Source organism: Stegostoma tigrinum, chromosome 7 (genome assembly GCF_030684315.1).
Source record: "Stegostoma tigrinum isolate sSteTig4 chromosome 7, sSteTig4.hap1, whole genome shotgun sequence".
NCBI classification, from domain to species: Eukaryota; Metazoa; Chordata; class Chondrichthyes; order Orectolobiformes; family Stegostomatidae; genus Stegostoma; species Stegostoma tigrinum.
This window is the reverse complement of record NC_081360.1, coordinates 18369670-18394490: the sequence shown is the minus strand read 5'-3', so window position 1 is coordinate 18394490 and position 24821 is coordinate 18369670. Positions and strand designations below refer to the sequence as shown.

The 24821-nt window shown below is 48.2% G+C and overlaps 1 protein-coding gene across 1 annotated transcript in view; it reads right to left on the bottom strand.

The window, feature by feature from the left end:
- Positions 1-653: 653 nt before the first annotated feature.
- LOC125453953 (cyclic nucleotide-binding domain-containing protein 2-like) overlaps positions 654-24821 on the bottom strand; it is a 38879-nt gene continuing 14711 nt past the window's right edge. Inside the window, exons 4-11 of the mRNA XM_059647076.1 lie at positions 23385-23541; positions 21205-21356; positions 17105-17234; positions 14254-14368; positions 11491-11746; positions 6469-6601; positions 3794-3957; positions 654-2081 (exon numbers count right to left, since the gene is read on the bottom strand). Of these exons, the coding sequence (XP_059503059.1) occupies positions 1739-2081; positions 3794-3957; positions 6469-6601; positions 11491-11746; positions 14254-14368; positions 17105-17234; positions 21205-21356; positions 23385-23541 (1450 nt within the window). The 3' untranslated portion in view covers positions 654-1738. The remainder of the gene's footprint in view (positions 2082-3793; positions 3958-6468; positions 6602-11490; positions 11747-14253; positions 14369-17104; positions 17235-21204; positions 21357-23384; positions 23542-24821) is intronic.

The following is a 24821-nucleotide window of genomic DNA, read 5'->3' as shown; positions in this document are numbered from 1 at the left end:
GCAGTTGAAAGGTGAGAAAATATTAATGATAAGGGATTGAAAAATACAGAGAAAACATTTCCCCAAAATGGGGACGTTGAGATGAAAGATGTTATAACCATTTCCTTGTGCGCAGTTTGTTGGATTTGAAGGATAGGCCAACATTTGTTGCACATCCTTAATTGCCCTCAATGAAGTGGTGAGCTGGGTTACTTCAGTAGGTGGTTACGAGTCAACCACATTGCTGTGTGTTAGAAGTCACATGTAAAGGTAAAGTCACCACATTGCCTCACTCTCTTATTAAACGACCGGGTGATGAGATTAATCTGGGGGGGGTCACCCTGTCCCAGGCCAGGGGCAAGGAGGTCAGGCTGAGAAGGAAAGGTCATCATAGTAACACCAGGAATTGCCTCCTCGGGGCGGTTAGCATTACTCTACATCACAAACCAACCAACCAGCCAACTGAACTAACCTAGGCCAGACCAGGTAACGGGAGCAGGACTGTTTTTTAGCCTGAAGGATATTAGTGAACCAGGTGCATTTTTTTACAGCTATCCATGATAGATATCATGGGTCCACATGAATAATAGTCACCTTTTGTTTGGGATTTATTTAATTGACCGAATTTAAATTCCCCAGCTGCCATGGTGTCATTTGAATGTGTGTTTCAAGATCAATCAGCCAGGTTACCGGTCCAAACAAAACTATATTGTAGCAAGACAATTAAGCAGCAAAATCAGGCCACGCTGTTACAACATGTTGGACACAACATCGGCAGCACATTGCATCTTTACCACATTGAGTCTTTGTCACATCGGGTCTTTAGTGCATCAAGTGTTTCCCACATGGAGATTTTACTACATCAAATCTTTGTTGCACTGAATATTTATCATGTCGAGTCTCCTTCACTTTGGTCTTTGTCGCTTCGAGTCTTCATTACTTCAACTCTTTATCACACTAAGTATCACATCGATATTAAAATCACACCGAGTCTTTAACATGTGAGTTTTCAACATTTTGAGTCTTGATCACATTGAGTCTTCATTGCTTTGATCTTTATCACTTTGATCTTTATCACACTGAGTCTTCATCACGTTGAGTCTTCATCACATTGAGTCTTTGTATATTGAGTGTTCATCACACTGTGTATCACTTTGATCTTCATCACATTGAATCTTCATATTATTAAGCCTTCCTTTGAGTCTTCATTACATTGGGTTTTCATCACTTTGGGTCATTATCGCATTGAGTCTTCATCACATTGGGTCTTTATCATATCAAGTATCACATTGATGTTTAAAACATTGAGTCTTCGTCATTATTGGGTTTTTAATATTTTGAGTCATTATCACATCAGTAATTGTAACGCTGTGACTTTATCACATTGAGTCTTAATTCAACAGAGTCTTATCACACTGAGTCTTCATCACATTGGGTTTTTGTAGCATTGGGTTGGCAAGGCATTGAATTTTTATGACATTGTGTTCCTGATGGTAATCAGTCTTTCACAAAGGCCCCAACTGGGTGTCATGAAATCTCACATCACATGGTGTCAGTAATCGAGACGGGAATGAATGATACCAATGATCCAGATGTGTGAAGGAAGAAAACAAACAGGACAACTGACTGGACGATTACCTGCGGAAACGGTTGCAGTGAGGGAATAGAAACTTAAATCAAATGCTTGGAAATGTATTAGGGTGCCAGATGTTTGACATTTAAAGGGCAGAACAGAGTGGAGGGGAAAGGCTTGGTGTGCTCAGTACAGCAGATTAGCTGTACTGGGAGGAAATTTGGCGATTCCATGAATGAGTTGGAGGTCCAGCTTTGGCACTGGGGTGCTGCCTTCTTCCCTTGTTCTGATTATGGGGGCAACATAATAGGGCGGCTTTGAGAAAAGGATATTTCGATTGCTGGCGATTTCTGGAAGGTTCAGGATGCCAGCCTTGTCAATCTCGTACAAGTCCTCACCTCGGCCGGACTCCGCTATCTGGCCAGACAGGGAAAAACGTTGAGGCTTGGAGGTGAGTTTGGCGATCATATTCTTTTTAAAGATTTTCCAGTAATTATTTTTGATAAAGAGGTCACAGAGTTCATCATCGCTTTGAAATAAGAGAGAAAAACAAAACTGTTATTGACCTGGTCAGAGGACGCATAGCTTTAGTGACATTAGTCAGAGTTATATAAGGTAATGGTTTGGTAAGAGTTAATGTTGAAGACTGCACTAAGCTCCACCCAATCTGATAATGTCATAAGCAGTTGGGTGGGGAAATGGTGAATATTTTAGGATCCTCTAAGGTGACGACCTTCCTGTAGGGCGAAGACCTATATCTAATATATCTGAGTAACAATGTTTAACTTACTCATGCCACTGGCATCTCATTACCACCTGAGCATTTTGGCAGCAAACCACCCCAAACACAAACTGGTACTATCGACATCACAGTGCAGACAACAAACACAGAGTCTGAAGTACTCATACATGTCCTTGTTAAAAGAGAACTGTTGTGTTGGATCCCTGCATCCCCACAAATGGGGAAATGGTGGGGTGAATGGAGTAAATCTGGAACTCCTGTCACTAAAATGCTGTAAAGAGTGCACCCGATGACATAGGATTTGCACTAAAGGACCAGGCCATTCGGCCCAAATGTTCCTGCTCCAGCCAAGTTGCTTACACCAGCCTTCGCTTGACCCTATCGAAATAGCCTCCTCGAAGAGCAGAACACTGCGGATGCTGGAGGCCTGGAGTAAAACCAGAAAATGCCAGCAAACCCTCAGCACAGTCTGACAGCCTCTGTGGGGAGGCAAACCGAGTTAATGTTTCAGGTTTATGACCTAGCATCTGAACTGGAAAGCACTGGAGGTGTCTTGAGCGAATAAACTTCCTCCTCTTTGCATGTTTTTGTCCTGTTACTTTTTTTTTCTCCTTTCACTCAGCTGCACACACACCTTTAGCATGTTCTGCTTTGTGTTTTTTTGCCACAACTCCACTCCCTTTGACTGTGGGTCTTCTGTCATCCAATCTCTCCTGTGTCTCACCCTTCAACGACCTTCCCTTGGTCCTTGCCCTCTGTGTTGTCAAAATCTATTATGTCTCCAACTTTATCCAGTTCTGATAAAAAAAAGATCGCAGGCCTCTCATTCTCTCTCCACATATGCAGACTGACTTGACAAGTGTTTCCAACACATTTTCTAATTTTAGTACAGTTTCCCTTAAAGACATACTTGCAATTGTCCCCTAGTCCCTCCCTACGGCAACAATGATCACAGTCCAAACGCTCTCTATGCAAAGATGCTTCTCCCAAATTCCCTCTTGAATTTATTAAGTGACTGCATTGCATCCGTAGATCTCAGTTTTGGTCTTGACCGTTAGCGGTCAGCCTTCAGTTTTCCACAACTTCGAAAATGTTGTGTTTAGCAGCAACACAGGATTTTGTTGGGCATGGGCTGGTTCTGGAACCGAGGTGGGTCAGATCTGCAATGCTCTTGCTGAATGATGCAGCAGGCTGAAGGGCTTGAAGGGTATCCTCCCAATTCCTGCATTTTCCTTCATTTAACGGACGGAGAGTTCCGTTCAATTTCTATTGGGATGGGGGAAGAGGGAAGAGAGAGAGGAAGTGAGCCTATGTGTCCTGGAGCTAAACAGCGGAAGCACACTTTGCTTTTACGCTGCCACTCTGATGATAAGATCAGTGGTGGCACAGTCAGGATTTGGAATTTGCCATCTGGGCACTCACACATGTTTGTAGTCTGATTTGCTGAGCCACTCCATGAGCTAGTATCCCCAGCTCCCCTCCACCAGTACGTCACTCACCTTGGATAGACAGACGTCAGCTTCCTCACTTTTTGCAGTGTTTGCTGGTCGGTCAGTTCAGCTAAGCTCCGCATGTTGATCCGAACTATCTTTGTGCCTTGGCTCTTGATGGTGAAGTTTCTCCTATCCTTGAGGTTATCGGCCACAAAGTACTGCTGCAGCCCCTGTGCACAGACACGAAGACGTTACAGCACTCCCAGACAATTAGGTTCTCAATCATGTGGAACAGGGGATCATGAAGCTCGAGATTTCTCCGATCTCTCTCCAATTACTTTCTCTGATTCAACATTGCCCCCTTAGTCATAGAGATCTTCCCGCACCAGCTGAAGTTACGACGAAGGGCTCTCCTGCCTAAGCTCTCCCTCCCCTGAAGTGTACAGATCCTCAGGTTGTACAGTCATACAGCATGGAAGCAGACCCTTCAGCCCAACTCATCCATGCTGACCAGGTCTCGTAAACTGAACTAGCCCCCATTTGTTTGCATTTGGCCCATATCCCTCTAAACCCTTCCTATGTATGTGTCCCTGTCCAAATGTCCTTTAAATGCTGTATTGTACCTACCTCCACCACTTCCTCTGGCAGCTCATTCCATTTACGCACCACCCTCTGCGTGAAAAAGTTGCCTGTCAGGTCCCTTTTATAACTTTACACTCTCTATGCCCTCTAGTTTTGGACTCTCCTACCCAGGGGACAAGACTGTCATCAGTCGTTTCTCTTTAATGAGGGAGCAGTCCTACTGTCCTTTTATGGTACAGAAGAAAGCTCTTCAGTCCGCTGAATCTGAGCCTGTCCGAAAGCAAGTGTCTACCCATTCTAATCCCATTTTCCCACACCAACGCTTGTCTGCCTTGCCATCGCAGCTGCACATCTGAATACTTCTTAATTGCTGTGTTAAATTTATTCGTTAGAGAATGCCGAAGGAATGATGTCTCAACTAAGGCCCTGAGCAGAGAGGAGCTGGATAATGGATGATAACCAGGCTATCTCATGCCAGGACCCACAGTCTTGCACATTACCTCAGTAAGGAGCTATACAAGTTTCCCAAAATGGGGGAAGAGCCACCTTGTAAAATTTATCCCCCGTGAGGGTTGCTTCAGCATTGGTCAGAGCACAGCTGGAGCATGGTGCTTACTTTTGTTCTCTTTATCCACGGAAGGATGAACCTCTTTTGCAGGCAGCACTGAAACTGTCCACGAGGCTGATTCCTGAGTTGAAGGACTTATGGAGGAAGGCTATGCAGGTTCGACTTGAGCTGAGAAGAGTGAGGTGCTCCAAATGGCACGAACGAGATTCTGAGGGTGGATGCCAATAGGTGGCTCCCCACCTCGCGGGGGAAATCTCCAACTGGGGCCAGTGTTACGAAAGAAGAGGTCTCATTTTTAAAATGGGAGGGGGTGAGGTTTGTTAGTGCGTGAGCTTCTCTGGGTCATTGAATGTATTGAAGGCTTTGGTCCACCTCTGCTTCTACTTCTTACAATCTAACGCCTCATGGACCTTTCACAAGCTCTTATCAGTTTAGAAGGCTGTAAGTTGAAGCCCCACGCTCACACATATCTAGACTGACATTTCTAAGGAATAGGAGATGTTGACATTCGGATGAGACACTGTGATCATCCCAGGTCTATCTGTTCTGATGGTTCACAAAGACACTCAGGGTTGAAAAAAAAACACAATTTCTTCCAATAGCCTAACCAATGGTGAAGTTCAAATCAATTTATTTTTCTCTCAATAGCCCTTTAAGATGGCTATGAAGCTGCTCCTTCTTATTGCTTTGGCAACGACGTAGTTACTCCAGTTGACACTCAAAGTCCTCCTGATGATCTTTGGGGGAGTTCTAGCAAAACTGGGGAGAGATACCTCACTGACTAGTCAAGCAACAACCTGATACAATCGACCATTATAGGCAATGTCTCTGGGTATGCCCTGATCCACTGGCAGGATAGAACAAGACACCAGAACAAGATGTAGGAACAGAAGCAGGTCATTCAGCCCATAGGGTCTGCTCTACCATTCAATGATCTGATAACTCTCAACTCCACCTCCTGCCTCTTCCCGAGAACCCTTGATTGTCTGACCGATTAAAGATCTGTTTATCTCAGCCATGAATGTAATTCATGACCCAGGCTTGACAGTCCTCCATGGTAAAAGATTCCACGAATCAAATACCTTCAGAGGAGAAATTCCTCCTCATCTCTGTCTTAACTGGAAGACCTTTCCCTCTGAGATAATGTCTTCTGGTCCAAGACTTTCCCACAAGGGGAAACAACCTCTCCATATCTGCCCTGTCAAGTACACTAAGCATCTTGAACATTTCAATAAGGTCTCCTCTCATTGTTCTCAACTCCAATGCAAATAGGCTCAATCTATTCAACCTCTCCTCATAAGGCAGTCCCTCCCTATCCAGGATCAGTCCAGTTAACCCTCTCTGGACTGCCTCCAATGCCAGTACACCTTCACTTAGATATGGGGCCCATTAGTATGACTTTTCAAAACTGTAATGGACCAACTGCAGAGATATGGCGAAAACTGGAGATGTGACATTGTTGTACCTCAGCACTGCTCTATGATATTTTACACTGCGGTTGGGTACAGGTACAATGCGAACTTGCACTCCTGTATTTCTCAAATGTCTCAAGTCAGGTTTTCAAAGTAACATGACAACAGTTACAACGCACAAATACTTCTCCTGGCACAATTGAATCTATCTTCATGTAAACAGCAACGGCCAGGGCTCTGGGAATCATTTGTTTTCTTGAAGTTTTCCCCAGCATATGTGAACTGTCTTCCAGTGTTGATGTACTGACAGCACTGCAAACAAACAGAAATGGTTTAAAGTAGGAATATTCGGCACATTTACAATGCTTCTACGTATGGAGCCATCTACAGCAATTTTTCGATCATCGCATCATCTAATCTGACCCGTTATTTCCTGTACTGTGTTTCTGTGTTTACAACATTCAATGACCAGGAGGAAAATGGGAATACCACAGGAACAACGCATCGGGGGGGGGGGGATCTTTCATTCAATTAAATTTTGGTTCATCAATATTTTAATTCCATTTACTTTCCTTTGCTCCACATTCCGCAATACTCCCACTTTAACACAAATGTATTGATCTCAAGATTTGAAAATTGCTACTCAGGGGTTTTGGTGTTCAAGTTCAAATTGAGTGAAAATGTACTTTCTAATTTCAATCCTAAATTTTCTGATTTTAAGATTATGTGCTTTGGCTCCGGACTGGCCACCCCCAACACACATCAGAGGAAACAGTCTCTGGGTACCTTTCGCGTAATTATATCGATGGTTGGACTACCCCCTAGCCTACACTTTAGTGAATTAAAGTCAAATTCAGGAGGCCTGTTCTTATTCTTTAAATGTTTAAACCCAGATGTAACTGTGGTGCTTTTGCATTGATCTCTCTCCCATGTCCCTAGAGCCTGCCTGGAATATGATGTCCACAACCATACACGGTACTCTGGAAGCAGTCTAGCCAAGGCTCTGTATAACTGAAGTATCAATTCCTCACCTTTCAAACCCTTCAAGATAGAACAATCTACTCGCCTTATTCAGTACAATTTGCATTTCTATGTTAGACTTGAGTCATCTACATACATGGACACCTCAATCCCTGTGTTCTTCCAAAGACTAGTCTATCACTTTTAGGAAGGGGCTCTGTTTTGTCCTTCAAAGATCCAGAGTTGTGCTCCTAAGATGCTGCTTGGCCTGCTGTGTTTGTCCAGCTCCACACTTTGTTATCTTGGATTCTCCAGCATCTGCAGATCCCAATATCACAGATCCAGACTGGTTTATTTTGCCATTTTGAATTCCCTCTGCCATTGTTTTATCCATGCAATGTCAGCGACCCGTTTGGAAATTTGATAAATATTTAGCAGAAAGGATATGGGGAGGGGTGCGGTGGGGGAGAAAGTAAGAGATTGAGTACAGACTTGATGGGCAAAGTGTTCTGCTTCTGTGCTGTAACCATGCCAAGATTCTCCCTTCTCATGCAGCATGACCAGGAGATTATCTGCACAGTCACAGTGCTCAAGTTAATGCTGCCCTGTTAAGTCAAAACCACTTTGCCCCAATGTTGACATTCAAAGGGTAGCTGGTACTGCTGGGAAGGCTAACACTTGTCACTCACCCTTAATTCTCCTTGAACTGAGTGACTCATGAAACCAAATCAGAGGGCAGTTAAAAATCTACAGCCTTGCTGTGGGCCTGGAGTCACGTGTAGGCCAGAACGGAAAGCAGTAGCTGATTTCCTTCCCTAAAGGAAGTTGGTATCTTTGGGATAATCGGTGATACTTTCACAGTCACCATCACTGAAACTTGACTTTTAATTCCAGAGTTTCTGTTTTTTTTGAGATAAGGTGTTAATTAATTGAACTTAAATTCCAGGTAGCCCATCGTGGAGTTACGAACCCATGCTGCCACAGTATGACGCTGAGCCTCTGGATTATTAGTCCAGAAGTATTACACGGCTTGGCCATGGTCATCTGATTGGGAAAGGTCCAGGGGTCCCTTTTGTTCAGAGTCTTTGTACATGTTGACTCCTTGTTCAGCCTGGAGTTGGTTCAAAACGCTATTTCTCCTCACTAGCCGTTGTGTAAATTTGTGAATTCCCCTACGAGCGTGACTGGGGAAATGCAGGTGGGCTCGGAGCGGGGAGGGAGGGCAGAGGAGCAGGGTTTTGCCCTCTCACTTGGACGCTTCATACATGAGAGCGGTGGCTACATCTTCAGTGACTGCCGTGTACTTTGTGGTGAACTCAGGCCACGAAGGGTTCAATGGAAATGCAAGTCTTTCTCTCTTTGTGAGAGCCTTTTTGCCTTCGCCATGAATGATCTTACAGGCCTCGGCCCTGCTGTGCTGTGCTGTGCTTACTTAAAAACACGTGCTCCTGTAAATCTTGACACTTCTGAAGGGGTACAAGCCTTTGAATGTGAGTCTCTTTGAACTTTGGTCGCATCAGTGTCCCAGATTAGCGTTCATAATGCACTGACGTTTCCTTTCGAGTGCCCACCCGAGTAATAAAGACTCAAGAGGCTTCACAGGATCAGAACACAACTACAGAATGTCTCAGGACATTCCAGAAAGCGTTTCACAAGATAATAAAATGTGAGGCTGGATGAACACAGCAGGCCCAGCAGCATCTCAGGAGCACAAAAGCTGATGTTTCGGGCCTAGACCCTTCATCAGAGAGGGGGATGGGGAGAGGGAACTGGAATAAATAGGGAGAGAGGGGGAGGCGGACCGAAGATGGAGAGAAAAGAAGATAGGTGGGGAGGTAGGGAGGGGATAGGTCAGTCCAGGGAAGACGGACAGGTCAAGGAGGTGGGATGAGGTTAGTAGGTAGATGGGGGTGCGGCTTGGGGTGGGAGGAAGGGATGGGTGAGAGGAAGAACAGGTTAGGGAGGCAGAGACAGGTTGGACTGGTTTTGGGATGCAGTGGGTGGGGGGGAAGAGCTGGGCTGGTTGTGTGGTGCAGTGGGTGGAGGGGACGAACTGGGCTGGTTTTGGGATGCGGTGGGGGAAGGGGAGATTTTGAAGCTGGTGAAGTCCACATTGATACCATTGGGCTGCAGGGTTCCCAAGCGGAATATGAGTTGCTGTTCCTGCAACCTTTGGGTGGCATCATTGTGGCACTGCAGGAGGCCCGTGATGGACATGTTGTCTAAGGAATGGGAGGGGGAGTGGAAATGGTTTGCGACTGGGAGGTGCAGTTGCTTATTGCGAACTGAGCGGAGGTTGCGACAGGGAGGTGCAGTTGCTTAAGTGTCTGCTGTTGTAGCGTAGGAAAGGAAAATGATGGCAATCATCTTTAGATGATTTGATTAATTGCTGTGTTGCATGAATTGATTTGGCAGTAATCGCGACACACCAGGGCAAGTCTCTGAGAGGTGGAGGGTCTGCTCCATATTTGGAGCAGGAAGAGGACTGGCAAGGGTCATGGGTCAACCAGGACTAACTATCAACTATCACTCCACCCAACTTCCTCTTCCATCCAAGTCGAGGTGAAGAAATATTGAAGGCAGTATTCTAGGCCAAGACTAATTATTATCCTACACCAAAGTGTCTTTTCCATTTGTTCAAATGGTTGGCCCAGAGGACATAACATTTCCCAGCCCTGCTGCATCATTACTGGCTCATTCCCTCCCGTTTGCAAGTGCCAATTTTCCCGTAACTTAAAACCTCTTGTCCTGGCTTTCAAATCTCTCCGTAGTCTCTCCTCCTGCAGCCCCACCATCCCTCCAGGATTTCAGGGCTCCTGTACTTCTGACTTTCTGAATTTCCTTTAAATCCCATATTCACAGTCCAAACTTCAGTAACCGGGGACCTATGATCCTTAATTATCTCGCTAATGCCCTCTGTCTCCTTGATCCCAGCCTTTCCTTGAGGGCGCACATTAGATTTGACACCTTTAACAAAGCTATTGGCTGCCTATCCTAATGTCTCCTGAAGTTGCCCAGAGTTGACATTTTGTTTGATAATGATCCTGTGAAGCACGTTGGAATGTTTTACTGTGACCAGTGCTACATAAACAGAGGAGTCATAGAGTCACACAGCATGGAAACAGATCCTTCGGTCCAACTCATCCATCCAGATCAGATATCCTAAACCAAACTAGTCCCATTTGCCAGCATCTGGACCATATCCCTCTAAACCCTTCCTATTCGTACACCTGTCCCAGTGTCTTTTAAATGTTGTAATTGTGCCTCAAATTCTATTTCCTCTGGCAGCGTATTGCATACACACACCACCCTCTGTGTCAAAAAGTTGCCCTTCGGGTCCCTTTTAAGTCTTTCCCCTTTCACCCTAAACCAATGCCCTCTAGTTTTGGACTATCCCAACCCCCTGGGAAAAGACCTAGGCTGTTCATCCTATCCATGCCCCTCGTGATTTTGTAGATCTCTATAAGGTCACCCCTCATCCTCCGACGCTCCGGGGAAAATAGCCCCAGTCTATTCAGCCTCTCCCTATAGCTCAAACCCTTCAATGCTGGCAACATCCTTGTAAATCTTTTGTGAACCCTTTCCAGTTTCACATTTATCTTATAGCAGGGAGACCTGGAATGCATGCAGTATTCTAAAAGTGGCCTCACCATTGTCCTGTACAGCCACACTGGACATCCCAGCTCCTATACCCAATGTTCTGACCATGCTCTGAAGCTAAGCGTGCCAAATGCCTTCTTCACCACCCTGCAACTCCAGGAACTATGAACCTGCACCCCTGGCTCCCTCTGTTCGGCAACACTCTCCAGGGCCTGACCAATGACCGTCTAAGTCCTGCCCTGGTTTCGCCTTACCAGAATGCAAAGCCTTGCCACCTTAACCATCCCCAATGCACAGCGGTAGTGACGTGCTCCGTCTACAAGAGGAATTCCAGCAGCTCAGTAAGACTCCTTAGACAGCACCTTCAAAGATCTGGGAGAAGTTGGGCAGCAGATGCACGGGAACACCGCAACCTACAAGATCCCCTTCCAACCAATCACTTGCCGTCCTGACTTGCAATTGTATCGCCCTTCCTTCAGTGTTCCTGGGTCAAAATCCTGGAACTGCCTTTCACCATAACACCCTGGGGGCTTCTATGTTATACTGACTGAGGTGGTCCCAATAGGCAGCTCAGCACCAGCTTCTCCGAGACAGCCAACCATGCTCACGGAAGAATTTTTAAACTCCAACACCCGTTGTACCTGTCCAGTTTTAGCTGTTTCCGGGATTCACTCTTTGCCTTCACTTGCTGTTGTGTTTTGGAAGAGATCGGCGTGACAGTTGTCACAGAAATGGTTGAGTTCGAGGTGCTCAGGTCTTTCATACTCCTGGAGTCCTCTGGTGGATGGATTTGGATTGAAGTGACGCTGGGTATCCCGAGCAAGCTTTTGGAACTGTGCTCCAAGTCCCTGTGCATCGATCCAGTTCTGACCGTCAGGTTGAGCAATTGTCTGTCAACTTTGAAAGTTATCCTTCATTAAGAAAAATGGAAGACAGCTCAAAGCGGTCCCAGCAACTTTGAAGCCCCACCCCGAGTGGCTGTCAAGGTTTCAATTAATCCAGGGATTCCCTGGCACGGTGGTTAGCACCGCTGCCTCACGGCGCCACGGGCCCGGGTTCGATTCCAGCCTCGGGGTGACTGTCTGCGCGGAGTTTGTATATTCTCCCCGTGTCTGCGTGGGTTTCCTCCGGGTGCTCCGGTTTCCTCCCACAGTGCAAAAACGTGCAGGCTAGGTGGATCGGCCATGCTAAATCGTTCAGGGATGTTTAGGTTGGGTGGGTTAGTCATTGGAAATGTCGGGGGATGGGTCGGGTGGGATGCTGTTTGGAGGAGCGGTGCAGACTTTGTTGGGCCGAATGGCCTGTTTCCACACTGTAGGGATTCCATGATCTATGAGCTTGGCCGAGTGACTGGTGGCAGGACATGGGGTTGGGGGGGGGGGGGGGGGGGGGAAGGGGTGGAGGGTGGGGGCCAAGGTCGTCAGGCGATGTGGCAATCTCCTTGTGGACGCCAGGCCCACCGTCTCTGATTGCTCCGTGCCCAAACCAACCTCGCAGCAGGGGGCATTGCCCTTCACCAGCGAACTGGCCATTGTGCGTTGACTTGACGGCAAACTGCAGGGGCTGAGTTTGCCCCACAGATTACGGAGACACACACTGAGGTGGGGGTGGGGGTGTTGTCTAGAGCAGGAGAGGCACAGCCGGTATGCCACGGGGCCGGTAAGGCAAAAACCAAGGCTAATAGTCTGAGGCATTCTGCTTCTAATGTTACCACGGCAACTGGTGGAAATCCAATTCAATGAGCAAACCTGGGGCTGAAATCTTGCTTGGGTTACTGGAACTATAACAACAATCATCAATTGTTGTATAAGAAGCCATTGGCTTCACAAACAGCCTTCAGGGAAGGAAGTGTAATGGTCCTTTCCTGGTCTGGCCTACTTGTGACTCCAGGCCTGCAGCAACCTGCTTGACACCTAATTGGCTGATGGCCTGGTGACTAGGGTCAGCCACACAAATACCGGCCTGGCCAGTGAGACCCACATCTCAAGAAAGAGTGGATTCTTTTAAAAAAAATAGGTTTCTCTCCCCCCCTCTCTGCCGTTTGCTCCCCACAATTCCCCAACTCAGCCTCCCCAGAATCACAGAATCCCCGCAGTGCGGAGGCAGGCCACTTGGATCATCAGGTCCACACTGTCCCCGCAAAGGGCAACCCCACCCAGACCCATTCCCCCAGACCCCGTAACCCTGCATTTCCCGTGGCTACCACAGCTAGCTTGCACATCCCTGCTCACGCTGGGGCAATTTCCCACGGCCAACCCACCCTAATCTTTGGGCTGCGGGAGGAAACTGGAGCACCCCGGGGGAAACCCTATTGCAGGCACGGGGAGAATGCGCAAGCTCCACACAGACAGACAGTCGCCCGAGAATGGAATCAAACCCGGGCCCCTGGCGCTGAGAGGCAGCAGCACCAAACCACTGAGCAATCGAGTGGTGAAAATGGCGGGAACCCCTCAGAGTCAGAGAGAGCAGTGTCAATGAGGTGCTCCCATTGACTTCACTTCACCCTCCCGATGGCCCTCTAGCTCTGACTCCTCCTCCGCCCTTACTGCTGTGGGGGGGGGGGGGGGGGAATGCTTCTTCTCTAGCTATGCCATTGAAAAAGTTTCGCCATCCCCGCTCCCTGGGGACAGGAATCGCTCAGACAGATGAGCCTCTGAGAGGAGAAACATTCCTCATCGTTGTCCCATGAGGAAGGCTCCCTACTGTTAAAACAGTCTGCGCCTTTGACAGTGTCATGGTGCATCAACAAGAGTTTGGTCAAGTCAGAAACCTTGATAGGATTTCAACAGCCAATGGACCTGAAGTGTGTTATGGGGGTCTTCCTCAACATAGTCAGGGTTTATGTGCCAGGAAAGTGCGACTTATATTGAGGAATTTGGCCCCCTTAGATTAATGTGACTAGGGCCTGCAAAAACATTAAAGCGAATACCGGGAAAATGCCTCCTTTAAGAGACTATGGGAATAAGGTAGGGACACGGACTATTACTGAGAGGAGCGTTAAAGGTTAGCAGCGCTACTTTCAGATGAAACTCACATCGATGACACTCATTATGGACAACATGAGAAAACAGCGAGTGACCCAGAAGCATCACACGGGATGCTGGGAGCCGACGCTAAAGCAGCAGGAATTTATGCGTTGCGCGGTTTTTGATGCCAAAACTGAACTGAGCCGAAAACGTCACAACGTAACGCGAGACGTGCGGTGGGGGGGAGCTTTACGTTGAGCTCGTTAGTGGCGCGGGTGCGACATCCGAGGTCACTCTGCCGACGTCAAAGCCAGACATTAGGCTGAACTGCTCAGCCGGCAGAGACACGATGGGCCAAACAGCTTCGTCCTGCGCTGTGGGCCTGCAGCGTCCCGCGGTAAACGAGCGGCCACGGGGTTAACTCTCTATGGTGCTCACCGCCTGAATCCATTTTGTGAATGGTGCTTTTCAAGAAGGGCAACTCGTGAATGATGAACCTGTGATAGGACGGGCACTGGGTGAGATCCACCAATCGCAGGACGGCAAATCGGCCCTGTGAACAGAGGAGCAATGTTAGAGACGTGCGCACATGCACACAAGTTAACAAAGTGTGAAGCTGGATGAACACAGCAGGCCAAGCAGCATCTCAGGAGCACAGAAGCTGACTTTTCGGGCCTAGGCCCTTCATTCACACATGCACACAGTCGCGCAATGTGAATTCAATTCGCTCACGTCCGAGATGCATCGGGCTGGGTTTCTGTTGAAAAAAGAAACACCAAAATGGGGTCGCGCTCCAGCCTCAAACGTGTCCACATTCTGTGAAGGTGGATGAGTGACATTTGACGCAACTGGAGACAGTTCAGTCAGGGGCATTGATTTACAGTTTAACAAGCTGTTTCATTAGTCGGTGATTGGCACTGCAGGACTTGAGCAGCACTGAAACACAATGTTGCTGAAGCATTTCTTCATGCGCTGCATCGGGACAATTCGCACTTTGCGTTTGCTGTCTGCACATGCAGTAACACTCAGGAAGCTCGACACCACCCCAAGGTAAAGCGGATTACATGCCAAATGCTGGCAAATGGGACTAGATTAATTTAGGATGTCTGGTCAGCACGGACGAGTTGGACCGAAGGGTCTGCTTCCGAGCTGTGCGCCTCTATGACTCACACCACTGACCTGCAGGTTTGTGGGCAAAATACTGGTCTAAGACATGGTCTCCAATGTGAATCATGAGGGGAGCTGCCCTGGGAGTCTTCAAACCGCATGAGGTGAAACATGGGCAATCCTGCTGATTACCAACAGTGCTGCCCCTCAGCAGAAGCATCAGCGCTTCTTCATGCTGAACAACACTTGGAGAAAGCACTTGGAGGTTGACAAGGATGCAAAAGGTACTCGGGGGGTGGGGGAGGAAGCTCAGTGGGATTTCAATATCCACCAAAAGACTCTTGCAGGCACCAAGACTGACCAAGTTGGCCAAGTCCTAAAGGCCATAAGACTGGCTCTGCTGCAAGTGGTGAGGGAAACAACTAGAGGGAAAGAAAGCTGCTTGACATCATCCTTATTAATGCACTTGACACAGATGCATCTGTCCATGACAGCATTGGTAACAGTTAAGACTGCACAGTCCTTGTGGAGACAAAATCCCACCTTTACATTGAGAATACCCTCTATCGTGTTGTGTGGCGCTATCACCGTGCTAAATAGGACAGGCTTTGAACAGATAATAGCAACTCAAGGCCGGGCAACTGAATTACTCTTACACGCTTTCCCACCACCAAATCACCATGACTTTTGTTCTGGTTTTTAAACTGTGAACCACCACAAGTAAGTCACCTGTGCAGCCAACGAGATACTTATCCCATTACGGGCTACGCATACCATCAAAAGTGAGGCAGGGGCAGGGAGAGGCAGGAGGGCTAAAGCGAGATGGAGTTGGAAGAGGATTAGATGCTCTGTTATTGGACTTGGTTGATGCCTGGACCTTGGGAACGTGCAGCACGGATGACCAGGGGAGGTGCCTCCATAGTTGTCCCTAACATCAGCCTGCAAATTGTTCCACAGCCATGCCAATGGCAGGCAGTAAGAGCAGGAGAGAGTCCAGGTCGGCCATGTGATGGAGAGGACATGGGAGCCTCTACCATTACTGTGCATAGCTCCAGACTACAACTGCAGACTACTATAGGTAGGAGAGTATGTTGCCATGCCAGTTTGAACTCCCCTGAGTAAATTCAATCATGTCAACAAACACATCCAAGGCTGGAGCCAGGATTCACCACTGCATTAGGCCCGGAGCTGATCTCCTGGCAGCAGAAGGTCCGAAGCCTGGATTCTTGGCGGCAGTAGGCCTGGAGCCTGGACTCCTGGCAGCAGTAGGCCCGGAGCCTGGACTCCTGGTGGCGGCAGCAGTTAGGCCTGGAGCCTGGATTCCTGGCATCAGTAGGTCCAGTGTCTGGACTCCTGGTGGCAGCAGTAGGCCCAGAGCCTTGATTCTTGGTGGTGTTGGCAAGACGGTCCTCTCGGGCACTGGCACCATCGTTACTGTCCCCGGAGCGGGACTCCTTGAGGACTCAAACACTTTGCAGAGACCTTGCAGAAGCCCTGAAACTCAGGGGCAGGAATGTTAGCAACTGAACCACTGCTGGCTTTCAGAACAAAGTCTTCCCTAGGAATTTGGGGAAGACCTTTATGTGAAGGCTGTGGTGGGCGGGCGGGGGGTTTTTTGCGGAATCCTGCCCCACCCTCTGAATCTGCATGCATCAATTCCAGAAATTGGACAGTAATCTTGGACGAGTACATCCTCTGATGGGAACACAGCACCAAGCCACTATACTAACTATAAAGACAAGGAGGAAGCTGTAGGAAGATGCATTGAAGCGTGGAATCTGGCCACCGCACACGGAGCAAGGATAAGGCAAGTCTGCAGGAGGTGTCAGTGATAAGGTGGAATCGATTTTACGGTCGATCTGAAGGCTTTGTTCATAACTCTACCACCTATGTCCCCAGCCTTCTTGCAATTATAATCACTGAAGCATTCCCCCAAGTATTATCGCATACGTTTCATAAAATAAGTTTTACGAACCCAATTGACTTTTGAAACACAGCTCCAACGTTCGCTTAAGGCCTGTGCCCGACAAGGGACAGCTGTGCTCCAAGTTTATTCCAGGAGCTCGGCAAAAGGTGGGAGGGGTGGGGGCGCAAAACATTTTCTCTCTCTCTCTCGGTCTGTACAGCATCATGTCATGTCATGAAGCCAGGGGTGGGGCTTGCGTCCAATACAAAGAATCACCTTGATGACGAATATGACGTGGTCCATGTTGTGGGGAATAACCTGGCCGTACAGGAACTCCTCCGTGGTCGAGTAATCGGAAAGAATCTCAATGGAGCTGTCAGGCAATGAGTCCAGGAGGCTCAGTGATCTGGAAGCGCCAAAATAAAAACCATGTACACTGTTAAAAAAAAGCCTCGCATTTGTACAACGCTTTCCATGACAACCCAGGTCTTTGAAAAAGTGTTCTACAGCTGCTGAAGTAAATGTTTTGAGCACTGCCACAGTAGGGGACAGGCGGTGATTTTAGGGTAGTGGCATCCCCAGATTAGTAATCCACCAGCTAAAGACCATCTCGCTGGAGCCAGGTTCAAATCCCTGAGGTGGAATTTAAACTCAATTGTTAAATGAGTCCGGAATAGAGAGCCAGAGTGAGTAATGGTGACCGTGACATTATCCGTTGGTGGTGGTGGGGGGGGGGTACCCTCCACCTTCTCCTTTGTCCTTCCTTTCAATCCTTCCCCACTTCCGCTTCTCTGTCTCTTTTTCCTCCTGAGCTCTGATGGAAGGTTAACAACCTGAAATGTTGGATAACAAAGTGTGGAGCTGGAGGAAGACAGCAGGACAGGTGGCATCAGAGGAGCAGGAAAGCTGACATTTCGGGTTTGGACAGAATGGTCCAGTCCCTCTGATGCTGCTTGGCCTGCTGTGTTCCTCCAGCTCCACACCTTGTTACCTCAGATTCTCCAGCGTCGGCAGTCCCCACTAACTCTGCACCTGAAAGGTTAACTCTGTTTCTCCCCACTGGTGCCAACTACTACCAGCCTGCTGATGTTCTTCCACCCAGGGCCAAGAGGTTGTTTCACGAGGAAAGGTTGACCCAGGCTGGGTCAGCTTTCTTGGAGTTTGGAAGAGTGGGATGTGATCTTATCGCAACGGGGTCCAGGCGATAACAGGAACTGCAGATGCTGGAGAATCCGATATAATAAGGCATGGAGCTGGATGAACACAGCAGGCCAAGCAGCATCTTAGGAGCAGGAAGGCTGCTGTGTTCATCCAGGGGACGCTGTGGGGATAGCTCCCCCTGGTGACAGAGCCTAGATCCGGGGTACTCGGTTTAAGTTGACAGGCCTCTCACCTATGGTGATGAGGAGGAGGAATTTCTTCTCCTCAGAGGACTTTCAAGCCTCCTTCCTGGAGGAGGTCACTTAAGTATTTTCAAGATGGATGTACAGGGTAAGCAGGGAGGTAGGGGCCCCAGTCAGGTCAGCATCGATCTTATCAAATGGCAGAGCATGTTTGAGGGGCTGAATGGCCTGCTGCTCCTAGTTTATAAATTTGCATGCGACGGTGACCAGATAATCAGGTTTTATTGTGATGTTGACTGACATTGGCCGGGACGCTGGGGTTTACCTCCCCTGGAAAAATACAGCCAGAGAATCTTCTACGTTCTCCCCCAGCAGGCAAACCATAGAATCGCTACAGCGTGGAAGCAGGCCATTCAACCCAAAGGGGTAGTCCAGCCAGATAAACTCCTCCCAATCTGTAACCCTGCGCTTCCCGTGGCTAATCCACCTAACCTGTACACTGTGGGCAATGTAGCGCGGCCAGTCCACCTAAACCTGCACATCTTTGGGCTGTGGGGGGAACCAGAGGAGACCCGCGCAGGCGCGGGGAGGACGCGCAAACTCCGCACCGACAGTCGGCTGAGGCTGGGATTGAACCCGGGCCCCCGGCACATGTGAGGCAGCAGGACTAACCACTGAGCCACCGGGCCAAGTTGGGGCCACCGTCTACTGAAGGATACAGAGGTCTGGCCTTCTGACAATGCAGTGACCCCTCAGCACGGGCACAGGAGTGTCAGCCTTTGGCGTTATTGCTCAAAGCCCAAGAGTGGAATTTGAACCAGGAACTTTGAATGGCTTATTGTCAAACATGTCTTGAAGATACAGTGAAAAGTGTTTTGTCGCCACAGTCCAGCGCCATTTTGAGGTGCAATAAGGATAAGAAGAAATTACTTAAATAAGAGTTCATCTTTTGTTCAAATTGGGATCTCAAGCATGCCCTGACACAGCAGGTAGAGTTCAGGCTCATTGGAGGCCACCTGCTCCAGGCCTGCGGCATCGTTTCCTCTAAGTGCTTTTTTCTTTATTCTTTTTGCCTTCGATTCTTCTTCATCTTCAAAGCCGGACTGGTGTCAGCAGAATGTGGACTGGGACTCCTGGGTGTGGTGGCACTGGGGAGGGTTTTGGAGCCTTTTGGGTCTAAGACAGTCATCCCAGGGAGTCACAGGAACCCAGTCAAAGAGCTGTACATATATCAGTCAGGGTCTGGTCACTCACCATTTCAGAGTAAATGCCAAGTATCTCAAGGACATGGCCCACAGAGAGGGGGAGGCAGGTGGAAGATGGATAAAGGAGCAGATAGGTGGAGAGGAGACAGACAGGTCAAGGAGGCGGGGATGCAGACAGTAAAAGTGAGTATAGATGGGGAGTTGGGATGGGGATTAGTCAGTCCAGGAAAGACAGATAGGTCAAAGAGGCGGGGATGAGGCCGACAGTAGGAGGTGGGGATTGGAGTTGAGGAGGAAGTGGATTGGTGGGAAGAAGGATGGACAGGTTAGGGAGGCGGGGATGAGCTGGACTGGTTTTGGGATGCGGTTGAGGGAGGGGAGATTTTGAAGCTTGTGAAGTCCACATTGATACCATTGGGCTGCAGGGCTCCCAAGCAGAATATGAGTTGAAGTGGCTCGTGACTGGGAGGTGCAGTCGTTTGTCACGAACAAAGCGTAGGTGTTCTACAAAGCAGTCCCCAAGCCTCTGCTTGGTTTCCCCGATGTAGTGGGACCACAACGGGAACAGCAGATGGAGTATACCACATTAGCAAATGTGCAGGTGAACATCTGCTTGATGTGGAAAATCATCTTGGGGCCTGGGATGGGGGTGAGGGAGGAGGTGTGGGGGCAGGTGTAGCATTTCCTGCGGTTGCAGGAAAACGTGCCGGGTGTGTTGGGGCTGGTGGGGAGTGTGGATTGGACAAGGGAGTCACGGAGAAAGTGGTCCCTCCAGAAAGCAGACAAGGGTGGGGAGGGAAAAATGTCTTTGGTTGTGGGGTCGGATTGCAGATGGCAGAAGTGGCAGAGGATGATGCCTTGGATCCGAAGATTGTTGTTATTGCGGGGATAAGTTGTGGGAAACGCGAGAGGTGCGGTTGAGGGTGTTTTCGATCGCTGTGGAGGAGAAGTTGTGGTCCTTGAAAAACAATGAAATCTGGTATGTCGGGAAGTGGAATGCCTCATCTCAGGGGCAGATGCAGCAGAGGTGAAGGAATTGGGAATGGGGGATGGCATTTTTGCAGGAAGTTAGGTGAGAGGAGGTGTATTCTAGGTAGCTGTGGGAGTCAGTGGGCTTGAAATGGACATCAGTTTCCAGGTGAAAACCAGAGATGGAAACAGAGGTCCAGGAAGGAGTGAGAGGCAACGGAGATGGTCCAGGTGAACTTAATGTTGGGGTGGAAGGTGTTGGTGAAGTGGATGAACTGTTCGAGCTCCTCGTGGGAGCACGAGGCGGCACCGATACAGTCATCAATGTAACGGAGGAAGAGGTGGGGTTTGGGGCCAGTGTAGGTGCGGAAGATGGATTGTTCCACGTAACCTACAAAGAGGCAGGCATAGCTTGGGCCCATCCAGGTACCCATGGCCACACTGTTTTGTCTGTAGGAAGTGGGAGGAAATTGAACAAGTTGTTAAGGGTGACGACGAGTTCAGCTAAGTGGATGAGAGTGTCAGTGGAGGGGGACTGGTCGGGCCTGCGGGACAGGAGTAAACGGAGGGCCTTTAGGACATCTGCATGGGTGTGTTTCTTGTCCTCCAATTGGCAATCTTAAGTAGCAAATAAGAACATTGCATCAAAGGAAACAGGAGCAGGAGGAGGTCATTCGGCCTCTTGAGATAGTTCTACCATCGAATATGATTGCGTTTGCAGCCTTAACCTGAGAGAAATCAGTCTTACAGCGACTTGGCAAAAATCAGCAAAAGTGCAACAGGATTCCTCCCGTAACCTTCAGGGGGAGAGAAGCCACGTATGATCAAGAAACTAAAAATAAGGTTGGAATTAATCTACCTGAAAAATATAAAGCGATGATGAGATTCTTCCACAAGCGCCTGATCAAGTCTGTTTCCAAAGAAGTCCTCTTTGTCCACCACCAGGAGCTCAGTGTCATCCATACACACAGCCGTGAAGTTTCTTTGCAGGCCCTTTAATACTGGTATTTCCTACAAGAGAGACGCACGTCAACAACAACTTATATTTGCGTAGCGTCGTAATGAAACATGTCAAAGTGCTTCACCTGAGCATGGAGAAACAAAGAGTGACAGTGGACCATACAAAGAGATGTCTGGGTCAGGTGACCAAAGGCTTGATCAAAGAGGCCATTTCTAAAGGAGTGTTTTAAAGGGCGAAGACGATGCCAGAGCGTGGTCCCAGACAACCAAAGGATCGAGACGGCCGGAGTGTGGACGTCCGTGAACCTTAGGGCTCTGTAAGGACAAGGCCCCCCCAGGGGGCTGGGAATTTTACAATCAAACTGATGCTTGTTCCCCGAGTAGCCACACGAGGCATTCATAAAGTGCTCAAGGGTGTCAGTCCAAGGGAAGTCAATCGCCTAGTTGCAGAATTTTACATCTACTGATATCGCTAATGCAATCGTGTTCATTAACACATAACCAGTGATTTTTTTTGTTTCATCCATATTCACGTTCAAATATTCAGAGATTGTCTTTCTTGGCCACACTCGTAATCACACATCCAGTGAATTCCCTATCACTGACACGCTCAGGATCACATACACAGTGAAATGCCCCGTCACTGAGACACTCAGGATCACATATACAGTGAAATTCTCCATCACTGACACACTGCGGATCACATATACAGTGAAATTTTCCATCACTGAGACACTCAGGATCACATATACAGTGAAATTCCCCATCACTGACACACTCCAGATCACATATACAGTGAAATTCCCCACCACTGACACACTCAGGATCACATATACAGTGAAATTCCCCATCACTGACACACTCAGGATCACATATAGTGAAATTCCCCATCACTGACACACTCCGGATCACATATACAGTGAAATTCCCCATCACTGACACACTCCGGGTCACACATTCAGGGAGTTTCCTCTTGGCTGTGTTCAAGATCAACGCTCAGGGTATTCCCCATCTCAGCCCCCCACAGGCAGAGCACAGTAAGTGGGAGATGGAAAATAGTTGTGCACTAGACCCAGTCTCACTGCTCATTGGACCCCATGGCTGCTTCATTTCTCAGAACACGTTTGGTTCCCCATTTCTCATGCTGCCGTGGATTGGTGTCTCCCCCGGTCCTGCACTGGATGGTCAGTGTGGATCCCATGTACAAATCCTTAACAGATGCTTGAACGCAACAGTTCACGAATTAGTGCTACAAACAAGTGAACCGCATGCAACTAGCATGAATAGGCAAGGTGCAGGGATTACTTTGACGTATGTGAGAGTGGGTTGATAATTTTATGATTTGGAACAATGGGCTTTTGCTTATATAACACGGCCCCAGGACGTCCAAAACTGCAGTAGAAACTCTGAAATGCAGTCACCAATGTACAATAGAGAATTATCGGGCAGCAAGTTCCCAATGTGACATTAGCAGAATGACATGAGTTTGTCATTTTGGTTCAGAGGCAAATATAAACCAGGGCTCCTGGAATGTTGTACCCAAGAGCGTGTTTAGGAGGCATTTTGTCATCTCATCTGAAAGATCCCACTCCTTTGGTACTGCACTGAAAGTATCAGCTCAGACTTTCGACTGCAAGCTCTGGATTTGGGTTTCTGAAGCTGAGTTGAGTGATCTGTGACTGACAGTAATCAGTTTAAGGAACAGGATTGTAATTTGCTTTTTGAAAGAAAGCTGATGGACTAAAAATTGCTGAAATACGCCAAAAGTTTGAAAGTGGAGCTTTGTGTCCCTTACTTTTTGCAAAGCTCTTGTCTCATTCTCAAACTCAAGACTGACAAAGGAGGAGGCCATTCAGCCCACTTGAGCAGTGCCAGTTCTCTGTACATCAACGCAGTCAGTCCCATTTACCCTGCTCCAGGTCCACAGCTCGGCAAGTTCACCCTCCTGAAGTGCACATTCAATTTCCTTTGGAAGTGCCACTTGGAGGGTTGAGGTGGGTTGGGGGAAGGGAGTGTGGAGGTGTATCTAATCTGGTCCCTCGGTATGTGGGTATGCGCACATACACTGAGCAGACTCACTCCAAACCTGGCGCCCTTTCGCAAGTCCGCTTGATGCTCTTCTTCGAACGCACTGCTTCCATCTTCGTCGGTGGTGAAACTGACCCCCCCTGAGTATATGAAGTAGAAGCTGTGTGCGTTCTGCCCTTTCTTCATGATCACCCTCCTCCTTCTGAACCTAGGGTAGAAGCAACAAACATAAGCAACCATTTTTGCCACCAGCTGTATTCTTTGCCCTCCAACATGCCCCTCCACACCACCCCCACTCCACATTATCCATCCTCCATCTGCTGCCTCACACTACAAAGCACCTCATTTCACAAGTTGTCCCTCAGCACATCACCTGATCAGTCAACTTTCACCTTTGACCCCCAAGTGTTGCAAGACCCTCGACCTACGATTGACTTCAATTCTATGTTCGTTGATATGTCTTGGTTTCCCAGGAAACATTGGCGGATAGTCACTGGTGGGAATTGATACTTGCACTGGACGGGTAACTTAGGGAACCAGGTTAGTTCTGTGGTGGTACAGGTTCGAGACTCACTAAGGCAGTTGTTGGAACTTAAACGTAATTGATAAAATCCAGTGGTGACCATGATAACTATTATTGGTTGCTATAGAATGTTTTGATTTCACTAATGTCCTTTAGGGAAGAGAATCTGACATCCCTGCCTGGTCAGGCCTACACGTGACTCAAGAGCGAAGGCAACATGCCGACTGTTAACTGCCCTCTGACATGGCCAAGCAGGCTGCTCAGTTCAAGGGCAGTTAGGGATGGGCTATAAATGTTTGCCTTGCCAGTGCCCCTTCATGGAAGATGCTTATTAAAGAAGGAAGCTGGTCCCAGACAGTATTGGACACTGGTAATGTTTTATTTGCTTGCACATGGGATGCTAGGCCAGCGTTTATTGGCAGCCTTTATTTTTTGGGTTAAATTGAATTCAAGAGTCACCATCTGCCATGGTGTGACTCAATCCCACTGGGCCTGGCGGTTCTGAATTAGTATTCCAGTGACATTATCACCACCAGCACCAGATCTGTGCACCTGGGTGTGGTGTATCAGGCTATTGTGTCTCAGAGAATGTATATAGAGAAGGGTACCATGTGTCCCACAGAATGTATGCAGGGCATGTATTTTCGGAGGAGTGTCTACTGGCGAGTGTGTACCTAAGAGTAAAGACAATCAGTTCGTAAGCAATGTGATGGAACATAGGACGTAGGACACCGCCAGCTTCTCGAGGGAAATCAGGGACCAACAACAAATGTTGGGATTGGCTACAAATGTTGGCCTTGTCAGCGATGTCCACATTTGCAGCAGAGGGTCTAACAGAGATAAGTTGTGTCACATCAAGCCCTTGACACCACTCAGTCATCAGTGTCAGTCCTTAGCCATCTCATCCCCTTCTTCACAGCGAACCGAGTTCCCAGCTCCTGTCTTTGGAGGAGTTTGACAACATG